General features: G+C 47.6%; 1 protein-coding gene across 4 annotated transcripts in view; it reads right to left on the bottom strand.

Moving 5' to 3' along the window:
* Positions 1–11,576: 11,576 nt before the first annotated feature.
* The window catches only part of INSC (INSC spindle orientation adaptor protein), a 203,979-nt gene continuing 200,295 nt past the window's right edge, over positions 11,577–15,260 (bottom strand). For 3 of the 4 annotated variants that reach the window (XM_066583699.1, XM_066583700.1, XM_066583702.1), the window contains exons 12-13: positions 14,587–14,663; positions 11,577–12,705 (exon numbers count right to left, since the gene is read on the bottom strand). In XM_066583699.1, coding sequence (XP_066439796.1) covers positions 12,577–12,705; positions 14,587–14,663 — 206 coding nt within the window. In that variant the 3' untranslated portion in view covers positions 11,577–12,576. The remainder of the gene's footprint in view (positions 12,706–14,586; positions 14,664–15,260) is intronic. The other variant, XM_066583703.1, reaches the window with a different exon arrangement.

Genomic DNA, 15,260 nt, shown 5'->3' on the forward strand with positions numbered 1-15,260 from the left:
TGTCACAGGGCCGGTATAAGGAGTGCATACAGTGATGTCACAGGGCTGGTATAAGGAGTGCATACAGTGATGTCACAGGGCTGGTATAAGGAGTGCATGCAGTGATGTCACAGGGCCGGTATAAGGAGTGCATACAGTGATGTCACAGGGCCGGTATAAGGAGTGCATACAGTGATGTCACAGGGCTGGTATAAGGAGTGCATACAGTGATGTCACAGGGCTGGTATAAGGAGTGCATACAGTGATGTCACAGGGCTGGTATAAGGAGTGCATACAGTGATGTCACAGGGCTGGTATAAGGAGTGCATGCAGTGATGTCACAGGGCCGGTATAAGGAGTGCATACAGTGATGTCACAGGGCCTGTATAAGGAGTGCACACAGTGATGTCACAGGGCCGGTATAAGGAGTGCATGCAGTGATGTCACAGGGCCGGTATAAGGAGTGCATACAGTGATGTCACAGGGCCGGTATAAGGAGTGCATATAGTGATGTCACAGGGCTCGTATAAGGAGTGGATGCAGTGATGTCACAGGGCCGGTATAAGGGGTGCAAACAGTGATGTCACAGGGCCAGTATAAGGAGTGCATATAGTGATGTCACAGGGCCGGTATAATGAGTGCATATAGTGATGTCACAGGGCCGGTATAAGGAGTGCATATAGTGATGTCACAGGGCTGTTATAAGGAGTGGACGCAGTGATGTTACAGGGCCGGTATAAGGAGTGCACACAGTGATGTCACAGGGCCAGTATAAGGAGTGCACACAGTGATGTCACAGGGCTGGTATAAGGAGTGCACAGTGATGTCACAGGGCCGGTATAAGAAGTGCATGCAGTGATGTCACAGGGCCGGTATAAGGAGTGCATACAGTATGTCACAGGGCCGGTATAAGGAGTGGATGCAGTGGTGTCACAGCGCCGGCCGGTATAAGGAGTGCACGCAGTCATGTCACAGGGCTGTTATAAGGAGTGGATGCAGTGATGTCACAGGGTCGGTATAAGGAGTGCACACAGTGATGTCACAGGGCCGGTATAAGGGGTGCACAGAGTGATGCCACAGGGCTGTTATAAGGAGTGGATGCAGTGATGTCACAGGGCTGGTATAAGGGGTGCACACAGTGATGCCACAGGGCTGTTATAAGGAGTACACAGTGATGTCACAGGGCCAGTATAAGGAGTGCATACAGTGATGTCACAGAGCTCCTATAAGGAGTGCATACAGTGATGTCACAGAGCTGTTATAAGAAGTGGATGCAGTGATGTCACTGGGCCGGTATAAGGAGTGCATACAGTGATGTCACAGGGCAGGTATAAGGAGTACACAGTGATGTCACAGGGCCGGTATAAGGGGTGCACAGAGTGATGCCACAGGGCTGTTATAAGGAGTGGATACAGTGATGTCACAGGGCAGGTATAAGGAGTACACAGTGATGTCACAGGGCCGGTATAAGGAGTGCACACAGTGATGCCACAGGGCTGGTATAAGGAGTGCATGCAGTGATGTCACAGGGCCGGTATAAGGAGTGCATACAGTGATGTCACAGGGCCTGTATAAGGAGTGCACACAGTGATGTCACAGGGCCGGTATAAGGAGTGCATGCAGTGATGTCACAGGGCCGGTATAAGGAGTGCATACAGTGATGTCACAGGGCCGGTATAAGGAGTGCATATAGTGATGTCACAGGGCTCGTATAAGGAGTGGATGCAGTGATGTCACAGGGCCGGTATAAGGGGTGCAAACAGTGATGTCACAGGGCCAGTATAAGGAGTGCATATAGTGATGTCACAGGGCCGGTATAATGAGTGCATATAGTGATGTCACAGGGCCGGTATAAGGAGTGCATATAGTGATGTCACAGGGCTGTTATAAGGAGTGGACGCAGTGATGTTACAGGGCCGGTATAAGGAGTGCACACAGTGATGTCACAGGGCCAGTATAAGGAGTGCACACAGTGATGTCACAGGGCTGGTATAAGGAGTGCACAGTGATGTCACAGGGCCGGTATAAGAAGTGCATGCAGTGATGTCACAGGGCCGGTATAAGGAGTGCATACAGTATGTCACAGGGCCGGTATAAGGAGTGGATGCAGTGGTGTCACAGCGCCGGCCGGTATAAGGAGTGCACGCAGTCATGTCACAGGGCTGTTATAAGGAGTGGATGCAGTGATGTCACAGGGTCGGTATAAGGAGTGCACACAGTGATGTCACAGGGCCGGTATAAGGGGTGCACAGAGTGATGCCACAGGGCTGTTATAAGGAGTGGATGCAGTGATGTCACAGGGCTGGTATAAGGGGTGCACACAGTGATGCCACAGGGCTGTTATAAGGAGTACACAGTGATGTCACAGGGCCAGTATAAGGAGTGCATACAGTGATGTCACAGAGCTGCTATAAGGAGTGCATACAGTGATGTCACAGAGCTGTTATAAGAAGTGGATGCAGTGATGTCACTGGGCCGGTATAAGGAGTGCATACAGTGATGTCACAGGGCAGGTATAAGGAGTACACAGTGATGTCACAGGGCCGGTATAAGGGGTGCACAGAGTGATGCCACAGGGCTGTTATAAGGAGTGGATACAGTGATGTCACAGGGCAGGTATAAGGAGTACACAGTGATGTCACAGGGCCGGTATAAGGAGTGCACACAGTGATGCCACAGGGCTGTTATAAGTAGTGCATACAGTGATGTCACAGGGCCGTTATAAGGAGTGCATACAGTGATGTCACAGGGCTGTTATAAGGAGTGCATACAGTGATGTCACAGGGCCGTTATAAGGAGTGCATACAGTGATGTCAGAGGGCCGTATAAGGAGTGCACACAGTAATGTCACAGGGCCGTTATAAGGAGTGCATACAGTGATGTCACAGGGCCGGTATAAGGAGTGCACATAGTGATGTCACAGGGCTGTTATAAGGAGTGGATGCAGTGATGTCACAGGGCCGGTATAAGGAGTGGATGCAGTGATGTCACAGGGCTGGTATAAGGAGTGGATGCAGTGATGTCACAGGGCCGGTATAAGGAGTGGATGCAGGGATGTCACAGGGCTGTTATAAGGAGTGGATGCAGTGATGTCACAGGACCAGTATAAGGAGTGCATACATTGATGTCACAGGGCCGGTATAAGGAGTGCATGCAGTGATGTCACAGGGCCGGTATAAGGAGTGCACACAGTGATGTCACAGGGCTGTTATAAGGAGTGGATGCAGTGATGTCACAGGACCAGTATAAGGAGTGCATACATTGATGTCACAGGGCCGGTATAAGGAGTGCATGCAGTGATGTCACAGGGCTGTTATAAGGAGTGGATGCAGTGATGTCACAGGACCAGTATAAGGAGTGCATACATTGATGTCACAGGGCCGGTATAAGGAGTGCATGCAGTGATGTCACAGGGCCGGTATAAGGAGTGCACACAGTGATGTCACAGGCTGGTATAAGGAGTGCATACAGTGATGTCACAGGGCTGGTATAAGGAGTGGATGCAGTGATGTCACAGGGCTGGTATAAGGAGTGGATGCAGTGATGTCACAGGGCCGGTATAAGGAGTGCATACAGTGATGTTACAGGGCCGGTATAAGGAGTGCATGCAGTGATGTCACAGGGCCGGTATAAGGAGTGCATACAGTGATGTCACAGGGCCGGTATAAGGAGTGCACACAGTGATGTCACAGGCTGGTATAAGGAGTGCATACAGTGATGTCACAGGGCTGGTATAAGGAGTGGATGCAGTGATGTCACAGGGCTGGTATAAGGAGTGGATGCAGTGATGTCACAGGGCCGGTATAAGGAGTGCATACAGTGATGTTACAGGGCCGGTGTAAGGAGTGCATGCAGTGATGTCACAAGGCTGGTATAAGGAATGGATGCAGTGATGCCACAGGGCTGGTATAAGGAGTGCACAGTGATGTCACAGGGCTGTTAAAAGGAGTGCTCAGTGATGTCACAGGGCTGGTATAAGGAGTGCACAGTGATGTCACAGGGCTGTTATAAGGAGTGCTCAGTGATGTCACAGGGCTGTTATAAGGAGTGGATGCAGTGATGTCACAGGGCTGTTATAAGGAGTGGATGCAGTGATGTCACAGGGCTGTTATAAGGAGTGCTCAGTGATGTCACAGGGCTGTTATAAGGAGTGCTCAGTGATGTCACAGGGCTGGTATAAGGAGTGTTCAGTGATGTCACAGGGCTGTTATAAGGAGTGGATGCAGTGATGTCACAGGGCTGTTGTAAGGAGTGGATGCAGTGATGTCACAGGGCTGTTATAAGGAGTGGATGCAGTGATGTCACAGGGCCGGTATAAGGAGTGCATACAGTGATGTCACAGGGCTGGTATAAGGAGTGCATACAGTGATGTCACAGGGCTGGTATAAGGAGTGCATACAGTGATGTCACAGGGCCGGTATAAGGAGTGCACACAGGGATGTCACAGGGCCGGTATAAGGAGTGGATGCAGTGATGTCACAGGGCTGTTATAAGGAGTGGATGCAGTGATGTCACAGGGCTGTTATAAGGAGTGGATGCAGTGATGTCACAGGGCCGGTATAAGGAGTGCATACAGTGATGTCACAGGGCTGGTATAAGGAGTGCATACAGTGATGTCACAGGGCCGGTATAAGGAGTGCACACAGGGATGTCACAGGGCCGGTATAAGGAGTGTTCAGTGATGTCACAGGGCTGTTATAAGGAGTGCTCAGTGATGTCACAGGGCTGTTATAAGGAGTGCTCAGTGATGTCACAGGGACGGTATAAGGGGTGTTCAGTGATGTCACAGGGCTGTTATAAGCAGTGCTCAGTGATGTCACAGGGCTGTTATAAGGAGTGGATGCAGTGATGTCACAGGGCTGTTATAAGGAGTGCTCAGTGATGTCACAGGGCTGTTATAAGGAGTGGATGCAGTGATGTCACAGGGCCGGTATAAGCGGTGCACACAGTGATGTCACAGGGCTGTTATAAGGAGTGGATGCAGTGATGTCACAGGGCCGGTATAAGGAGTGCATACAGTGATGTCACAGGACTGGTATAAGGAGTGCACACAGCGATGTCACAGGACTGGTATAAGGAGTGGATGCAGTGATGTCACAGGGCTGTTATAAGGAGTGGATGCAGTGATGTCACAGGGCTGTTATAAGGAGTGGATGCAGTGATGTCACAGGGCATAAGTATAAGCTTTAAAATACAGAAAAAGCTAAAGTTTATACATAAGTAGATTTTATAATTTTTCTAAGACCTGATTGAAGCCATTCGGTACTAAAGTATTGAACTTAAAGCTCCAGAACATGTTTGTGGTTCTGAGAGAATGTCCTGGGCTTCCCATTTCTAGGGGAAGTCACTTACTTTTGATGCTTCTCTATCGTGACAGATTAAGTGTCTTCATCAGTCTGCGTTCAGAAACCACTGAGGACAGCGGGCGAGGCCTCTTCATCCCTGGTCGGTCCCACGGGGCCGGCAGGCAGCTAGATAACGTTACCCCCAATATACAGGGGGCTGCAGGCCAGGAGGCGTCTCGGCATTGACTCGGATTTCATTTTTAGCGCGTTGAATATTTTTGCACCTATTTATACCCCATCCATAGGGGCCAGTGAGGGCCTTCATCAGACCTGCGGCACGCGGACATGGAGGTGCAGCAGTATTTGTTACAGGTTTAGTCTTCCGGAATATCACCTTGGCTTCTTGGGGATCTCTCTGTAGAAAGCGTCTCCTCTGAGAATATCCCAGTGCTTTAAGATTGCGAGCTACACCTTGTAACAGAGAGAGTCTTCAGATCAGAGCTCTCATTGGTGGAGATTATCTTATTAGTAGGGTCTTCTTTCAAGACTTTTTGGTAGGCAGAATCAATGAGCTCCGACGGGTAACCCTTTTCCTTAACCCACTTAGGACCAAGCACTGTAAATTTATGCCACTTGCTCCTGGGCTTTAATCCCAGCTGATAGTAAAAATATGGCAGGGATTAAAGCTCCTGCTTCTGCAATCAATCAGAAGCAGGATGGGCTGTCAGCTGTTAGTCACAGCTGATAACCAGAGGAGGAGGCAGGAGGGGTTTTATTTAACCATTTCTGCCTTCTCCTTTATTTTAGTATACAGTGCTCAATGAGCGCAATGTACTAACAAGTGAAAGTATAACTTCCACTACACGAGCCGGCGGTCACGTGACCGCTGGGATTCCCTGCTAGAGCAGAGCTGCAGGGTCGCAGCAGACCCTGACCAGCTCTGCCAGTGACTAATGTCACAATAGGGGATGTTTTCCCTGTAATTGCAGCTCCTATGGATGCCCCGGCTACAGTGGCAAAGTGTGTAATAAAAACACAACAAACATGTGAATGTCCCCAGAGGTCTTATATGACATCATGGGGGACAGAGATAGGAAAAAACATAATTACAGAATAAAATAAAAATATATACATAAAAATGAAAAAAACCAAAACCGACGCCGTATGCGCTCTGTAATTCAAAACCGTACATATTATATATCAAAGCGTCCGAAACAAAAAGAGGCACCCGATCCCGTACTTTATTTTAGCGTAAATATACTAATTTTTAAAAAAAATAACTAGAAATGTTTTTTAAAAATTCTTTTTTTAGCTTTTTACCCCGAAAAAAAAAAACAGAAAACAGAAAACAAAGTCAGTGAAAAAGATATCCAAAAATCGCCCTATATGTCACGGAAAAAAAACGCAGCAAAAATAATTTTGGTAGCTAAAGGAATAAAAATAGGGCAGTAAAACCGCCACATGGGTAAAATCCCTAAAAAGTGTCTGGTCCCTAAGGGGTTAAACTCTAAGGATTAAAGCCTGCTCCTCGTAGGTTTGATAGGTGAGCGGTTCCTTTTGAATCGCGTGAACTGGCCCGGCCGTGTTCTGATTCTCCAGGCTTTGGTGCAGCTCTCAGCATCTGTGGCTTCAATGTGTCTTTGTGTCGCCGTCCTGAATGAGTATCTCTAAATCTACAGCAGTGGCATTAACAGGGCGGGCCGTACCCGTAAACCCGTCATTAAGGGTTGCTACAAAAATATGAAGATCGTTAAGATAAATGAAATGTCATCGACCAACCCTTCCCAATCAGGAGAGATCGGGCTGCTAACGGCCCACCAGCGCCCGCACGGAGGCAAAGGAATATGGATTTAAAGGGCCAAAGTGTGTAACCGCTGCGACTGACTTACTGAACACCGATAGAACTTTTACTAGAGTCTCAAAAGAGAGAAGAATAAAAAGGATAACTAATTACGTGTATTTTAGTAAACCCCGGCTGGGTGTGAGCTATTCATCATCCTCATCACCCATTACATTTCATGCTGTAAAGCACTGGCGTCACGATCCAATCAATAGGAATATTAAGTATATTCTACAACATCTCCCACACGGAGGCTGTTGGTGCGGGATCAGCCAGGCCGATGCCAGGGAATAGCTGCCTGCCGGAGAAGAGAGCAGAACCCCGTCACCATAACCCACCGCCCTTCACACCAACACCTCCTAACAGACATGGGGCGTTTCCAAAAAAAAGCTGCAGATTCATTTCTGCAGCATGTGAAGACTCCTGCACCTCCATACGGCCTCTACTGGAAATGCTACAGAGTTGCCGCTGCTATTCTGTTCCACAGCACTTCTGCCACATGTAAAAATGGCCTAACGCTGTGATGGAACCAAAAAACGGAAAACCAAGCCTAGATGTGAGTGTGCTCAACTAAGGGTTGCAGCACAGCAAAAACGTCTGGGAGGCCAAAAGGAGCCGCCACACTCTGTAGACAGTTTTTGACATATTTGTGAAGCTTTCGCCGTTGCCTCTCAGTCGCATTGGTCATTATAGCAGATCCATGCAATAAATGGGCAGAGTCGTCGGTTCCGTTTCTGGCTATAAATCCGCCATTCACACTTCACAAGTGTTATGGAGACCCTTCTGCCCCCACAATAGGAGCCTCTGAGGGCCTTCCCATCTGCAACTAGAATCCTAGAATGGTAGAGTTGGAAGGGACCTCCAGGGTCATCGGGTCCTCCAGGGTCATCGGGTCCTCCGGGGTCATCGGGTCCACCGGGGTCATCGGGTTCAACGGAGAGAGGGAGAAGCCAACTCCGCATAGCACATCAAAAGGGAGCTCGTGCACGGCAGCTGCACCCCCAGGTGCGCACACGCATGCCGCCTCCAGGACTACGGAGCGCACACACTGCGCCGCGGGCCACCAGCACCACACCGGCCCAGCAGCCAGACCACAAGCCAGGGGGATGTGCCCTGACCGCGGGACCCAGCACACCGCCACCTCGGGAGGAGCTACAACCGCCACATGGTAACATTGAGTATGGTACCAGGACGGATTACTGAATGGCTACATGCTTTTTTCTTCCTCTAACATGTGTACAAGTTCTGTGTTCATCCATCCGGGTCTCTTTAAATGCTTCCCATTCTTCCTTCTTTTAGGGATTGGTAACGATTGTGCTTTGAGAATCTCATTCCACAATATTTCCCAACCTTCTTGGACATTTCTGTCCTTAAGAACATCCGGCCATTGGATTCTTCCTCTTTCTGAGTTCAGTAAAATCTGCCTTTCTGAAATCCATCCTTGAGGTCTGCGTCTTCTCAGGTCTTCCTCCCCTTGTTATCCAACATCCAAGGATATCATGATCACTGCCTCCTAAGGTCCCAGCCACCCTTACTTCCCCAACCATTCCCTCCCTGTTGGTAAGAATTAGGGCCAAGATAGCAGATCCCCTTGTTTTCTCTTCTGCCTTCTGGAAGATAAAGTTGTCACCAAGAGCGGATAAGAATCTGTTGGATCCATTACTTTTACCTGAGAGATTCCCAACAAATGTCGGGATGGGTAAAATCTCCCATGATCCCTATGTTGGGCTTCTTTGAGAGCTTGGCCATCTGATGTAGAAAGAGTTCCTCCATATCTTCTGCTTGTCCAGGCGGCCTATAGTAAACGCCTACAATGGTGTCCTTTCTGTTGTTCTCTCCTTGTATTCTTACACAAACAGTTTCTACAGAACTCCCAGCTCTGAAGCTTGAATCTCTGTGGAGATGAATGTTCTCCTAACATACAACACAACACCTCCTCCCCTTTTATTAGGTCTGTTCCTTATAAATACATTGTATCCTACAAGCCTTGTATCCAATCATGTGTATCATCCCACCAGGTGTCCGTGATGCCGATGACATCATATTTCTCTTCCTGTGTTCGGAGCTCCAATTCCCCTTGTTTGTTTCCCAGCTCTGGGCATTTGTGTAGGAACATGTTAGTTTGTGATCGGGGTCTCTTGCTCCTCTACTTGCCTTCTGAATGTTTTGTCTTTGTTCTTTTTTTCCCACTTCTAATAACGAGGGTCTCAGATGTATTAATTAGTTGTATATTATTACCTTTCACTTCCCTTCCCATATTGTTCTAGTTTAAAGCTCTCCTGATGGGTTTACCTGAGTAAGGGCAGAACTGCAGCGATATAAGACATTGTACAGATGCGGCGCTGCTGCTTTGTTTAGCATTGTGATACATTGAAAATACAAGAAAATTGAATGTGCTGTCATTACCTGTGAGACCTGAAGGGAGTGCGCAGCGGGGCGCGTACTGATAAGCGTGCAGTGGGGTGGGGAGTGATCAGCATGGGGTGGGGTCTAATCAGCGGGGTCAGGAGTGATCAGCATGGGGTGGGGTCTGATCAGCAGGGTCAGGAGTGATCAGCATGGGGTGGGGTCTAATCAGCGGGGTGGGGTCTGATCAGCAGGGTGGGGAGTAATCAGCATGGGGTGGGGTCTAATCAGCGGGGTCAGGAGTGATCAGCATGGGGTGGGGTCTAATCAGCGGGGTCAGGAGTGATCAGCCTGGGGTGGGGTCTAATCAGTGGGGTGGGGTCTGATCAGGTTGTAGCGGGGCAGAGACTTAACTGCGCAGAAGGAGCCAGTTACGTATTAACCAATTCCCTCATCCCAGGAGATGCCAGAAATAAGGGAAGACCTTCCAAAAACATCACTTCTCTCTTCTGAACCTTCAGGAAGAAAACTTTGAGAGTTATGGCCCCGATGGGTCAAGAACCCGTTCACTAAGAAGGTAGAAGATACGGCAGCTCTTGAGTGAACCGCAGCGAGGAGTGCAGGAACACACATGTGGTCAAGGTTCTACAGAAAGCGATCGCGGGTCATCGCTGTGAGCTGCGGAGAGAAGTCTCCACCTCAAGAGGGTCTTAGAGAGCCAATGTTTGCAGTGGTTACCTAAACGAGGATGAAACACACAAAACGGTGATTTAACCCCTTAGTGACTAAGCCTGCTTGCGCCTTAATCACCAGCCCAAATTTTGTAAATCTGCCATGTGTGACTTTACCATAGAATATCTCCGTAAAGGAGTTTGGCGATGGCGGTGTTGACCGCGCACCTTTCGGAGACCATGTGTTAATATTGACTCCTGACATTGCTCTTTTGCTGAATCTCTGCCTGGAGATAATGGGTGTTGATGAATACAATGCTGTCCATCTCCCCGCCCACAACTCACCCTCGGACGCCGCCCATGTATGCACCCATATTGCTTGTGGCACCCACCCATTGGCTAACTGACTCCACCAATAGAGTGACCCTGGGGCTATTTAAGGAGGGACACCTCATTTGCTCTACGGCTGGGCATCAGAGTGCTGCCATGTGTTATCGCTCTGGCACCCGTCCACCATCAGGACTGATGTCTATCCGCTTATCTGGCATTCATGGCCTAATAACCTTGGCTGGTGCATCTTAGGGTTATTCACCAGCCGCTGCCCGCCTCCTCCGGTATATACAGGGCAGTTGTGCCTCAGTGTATATTAGCATCTCCAGGGTGTCAGTGCTTATTATTGGGGCTCAGCCCTGGGTCTGACATGTTAGGAGGTCTCCGCGTTCCCTAGGAGTCACCCAATGGTGGGTTAACACGACTGAGGTTTGGCTCCACCTGAAGCCAAATACCACATCATTACCTACCGCCAGGGTTCTGTGAGTTATGATTTAGCGCTTTCTAATGCCTTTGTGAAACAGACGCGTATATTTATAAAAAGTGCCAAAATTAGGAAAATGTTAAAAAATTGTCATTTTTTCACATTTTCAACTGTAATGTGTCAACTATGAGCAAACACACCGCACACGTGTCTGATAAGATATATTTTTCCATCTGTATTCTGGAAGCACATTGGAAAAGCTTTAGTTTTTTAACCCTTTAGTAGACGTACTGATCTAACAGTAATTGGGAACATTTTGTTTTCCCACAAGCCAAGAGTGCAAAGAGAATAGCAGAAAAATACAATTTCATATTTTTACAAATATATCATTTTAAAGACATTTTTTTCTATAGTGCAGATGAAAAGGAAGACTTTCACCCTAAAATGGACCCTCCATCTGTCCTGTGGTCAGAGACATACCCATTGTGGCCCTAATCTACTTACTAGACACATGGCTCCGCCTACAATGGGGGGGAACACCCGATGGATTGCAGGGCACAACTGAATACATTCCCGGCCCCACTGCCCACATGTGCAGAAAAACATTTGACTCCCTTAAAATAATAGAATAACGGAAGTAACATGTCATAAGCCACACCCCTACCCACACCCCCAGACCACACCCCTAACCACACCCCCAGACCACACTCCTTTTACCTTGGTTGGTAGTTTTTGGTAACAAAGTTGGCAACCCTAGCTACAGTGTATTCCTCATGGGAGCCGCTCAGTGATTGGCATGTCATACCTGTCCACATGACTAAACCTTAAACCAATGGGGGGCATTAAAGAGGGAGCCCAGCCAGTACAGCACGGCAGCGTACCTCAGCACCATACTGTATGGACGGAGCAGAGGGCAACGCTTGATTGCCACTTCATCCCAACTCTTCCTAGCTTCCACTTGGGGTCCCAATCCCCCATGTTAGGGGAGGTACTATAAAAGGGGTCCTCATCCCTTGGAGAACGATTTAAATGCAAACTGTGTAATGCTTCATTTTTCCTGTGGGGGCGTTGTAGGGAAGACTTACTCCCAGGTTACTCGCAGATCACAGCTGATCAGTGGGATCAAGTAGAGGGACACTTTTTGATCAGCTTATTGTGACATGATCCTGCTAGCAATGTATGGCAGATGTCAGGAAGGGGTTAACAGAAAGACTCCCGGAGCCAACAGCAAGGCCCCTCCCACAATGGGGAATCCATAACTGTGTGGCTAGTGATGTGGACGGCGTCTCCTGGCAGGATCTGTCAGTAGTGCAGCCTCAGCCAATCAGATGTCAACCTAGAAGGGGAGGAGCTTAGTGGCGCCTCCCATCTAAGGTAACCTGCATTGTGGTTATAAAGTCTCGGCTGCCCGTTTTGTCACCAGGGTCACTTTATTGTAAAGTCCGTCTCTCGTATATCACTACATGCTGTATACAAAGTATCCTTCAACTATCAAAAATATCTCCAGATTACAAAAGTGGAAGAAACCATAAAAGTATCAAGTATGAAGTACGGCGCGGATTACTGGTGGCGTCACGGGGCGCGGCGCAATGTCCAATATAAAAGCTGCAGGATTCTCCTGTGCAGGACGTCCGGGCGTGACTGGCACTGTAAGGGGATCGCTGCGTCCCCGCTCAGGGGGGCACATACTTTTGGCCTCCTCTAGACAAAACTTTCCTCCATATTAGAACACAGCAGGAAGGAGTCCACGAGGCGCGGTCTGACCAGCTGCTGAAGGTCACAGTCATCAATCCCTCCAGGACAAGCCATGGCCAATCTGCGCAGCGCTGCCTGGAAAACAAAGGGTTAATCAGAAGCTTCTAGAATGCGAAACAAACAAATGGTGGACACAAAGAGCGAACATTATATATCAGCTGTAGCAATCTGGGGTTCAGGCTATTACTCCCTGTTATCAGCCCTGTCACGCTGTAGACAGACAACCATTTGCGGAATCCTGCAGTTACAGTGGGAGAAGGTGCAGAGACCCCCTCCCCCAATCATCACTCTATATCCCATATCTGCAGTGCTGAGAACATTCTATATGGGACTGATATCAGCTGCTCCTCTTATAACGTCCCGGTACTGATATAACCTCCAGAGACATCATATATGTGATATCAGCCGCTGGTCTTACAATGCTCCAGTACTGATATAACCTCCAGAGACATCATATATGTGATATCAGCCGCTCATCTTATAACGCTCCAGTACTGATATAACCTCCAGAGACATCATATATGTGATATCAGCCGCCCCTCTTATAACCCTCCAGTACTGATATAAGAGCAGTGGCTGATATCACATATATATGATATCTCTGGAGGTTATAACGCTCCAGTACGGATATAACCTCCAGACATCATATATGTGATATCAGCCCCTCCTCTTATAACCCTCCAGTACTGATATAAGAGCAGTGGCTGATATCACATATATATGATATCTCTGGAGGTTATAACGCTCCAGTACGGATATAACCTCCAGACATCATATATGTGATATCAGCAGCTCCTCTTATAACGCTCCAGTACTGATATAACCTCCAGACATCATATATGTGATATCAGCTGCTCATCTTATAGCGCTCCAGTACTAATATAACCTCCAGAGACATCATATATGTGATATCAGCCTCTCCTCTTATAACGCTCCAGTACTGATGTAACTCCCAGAGACATCATATATGTGATATCAGCCCCTCCTCTTATAACGCTCCAGTAGCGATATAACCTCCAGAGACATCATATATTTGGTATCAGCCCTTCTCTTATAACGCTCCAGCACTAGTATAACCTCCAGAGACATCATATATGTGATATCAGCCGCTCCTCTTATAGCGCTCCAGTACTGATATAACCTCCAGAGACATCATATATGTGATATCAGCCCCTCCTCTTATAACGCTCCAGTACTGATGTAACCCCCAGAGACATCATATATGTGATATCAGCCCCTCCTCTTATAACGCTCCAGTACTGATGTAACCCCCAGAGACCTCATATATGTGATATCAGCCGCTCCTCTTATAACGCTCCAGCACTGATGTAACCTCCAGAGACATCATATGTGTGATATCAGCCACTCTTATAACGCTCCAGCAGTTATATAATTTCCAGAGACATCATATATGTGATATCAGCCCCTCCTCTTATAACGCTCCAGTACTGATGTAACCTCCAGAGACATCATATGTGTGATATCAGCCACTCTTATAACGCTCCAGCAGTTATATAATTTCCAGAGACATCATATATGTGATATCAGCCCCTCCTCTTATAACGCTCCAGTACTGATGTAACCTCCAGAGTCATCATATATGTGATATCAGCCGCTTCTCTTATAACGCTCGAGTAGCGATATAACCTCCAGAGACATCATATATGTGATATCAGCCCTTCTCTTATAACGCTCCAGTAGCGATATAACCTCCAGAGACCTCATATATGTGATATCAGCCGCTCCAGTACTCATATATACACCAGATACAATTACACTGATCGTGGATGTTATTGCTGTAATTCTTGGGGGATGAGTAATAAAAGCTGCAGCATGGTATACAGGGCATGGATATAGCTGCACTCCAGTCCGGCAGCTTCCACTCCCATAATGCTTTGCAACAACATTCAAAGCTATAACATCAGTCACAATACTTTCCTTAGACTATGAACGTACCAGACAGGCTACGAGGACGGCGTCACTGCTGAATCTCTCCTCTGGGTGGCGGCAGAGAGCAATGAGGCGTGGAATACCTGCCAGGAGGAGAGCAGGGACATTTACCTGTTATGATGTCATTTATATACTCTATAGGTACCGTGTTTCCCCGAATATAGGACAGTGTCTTATATTAATTTTTGTTCAAAAAGGTTTAACTTTTTTACATGTATAGCTGCCTGGGCACTATTTAAATTGACTTTTTAAATTAACTGTTAGCAGGGCTTAATTTTGGAGTAGGGCTTATATTTCAAGCATCATCAAACAGTCTGAAAAATCATTTTGCATCCTCAAAAATCCTGGAAAATCATGCTAGGTCTTATTTTCAGGGTATGTCTTATTTTCAGGGAAACAGGTTAGCAGCACACATCCTTATGATCTATAGGCACCTGGACTGTGTCAGTATACAGTCAGATAATACACAGGTATCAGTACAGTATATTAGCACACGGTCACATAATCTATAGGTACCCGCACTGTATAGCTACATATTCCTATGATCTATAAGTGCTAGGACAGTATATCAGCCTGCAGCCTTATCTTTCACAAGCAGCTGTACTGTGTGCCAGCAAGCATTCATCTAAGCTATACATACGCCCTTATGAGCCATAGATAGCCAGCATACAATCCTGTCA

Source organism: Eleutherodactylus coqui, chromosome 11, assembly GCF_035609145.1.
Source record: "Eleutherodactylus coqui strain aEleCoq1 chromosome 11, aEleCoq1.hap1, whole genome shotgun sequence".
NCBI classification, from domain to species: Eukaryota; Metazoa; Chordata; class Amphibia; order Anura; family Eleutherodactylidae; genus Eleutherodactylus; species Eleutherodactylus coqui.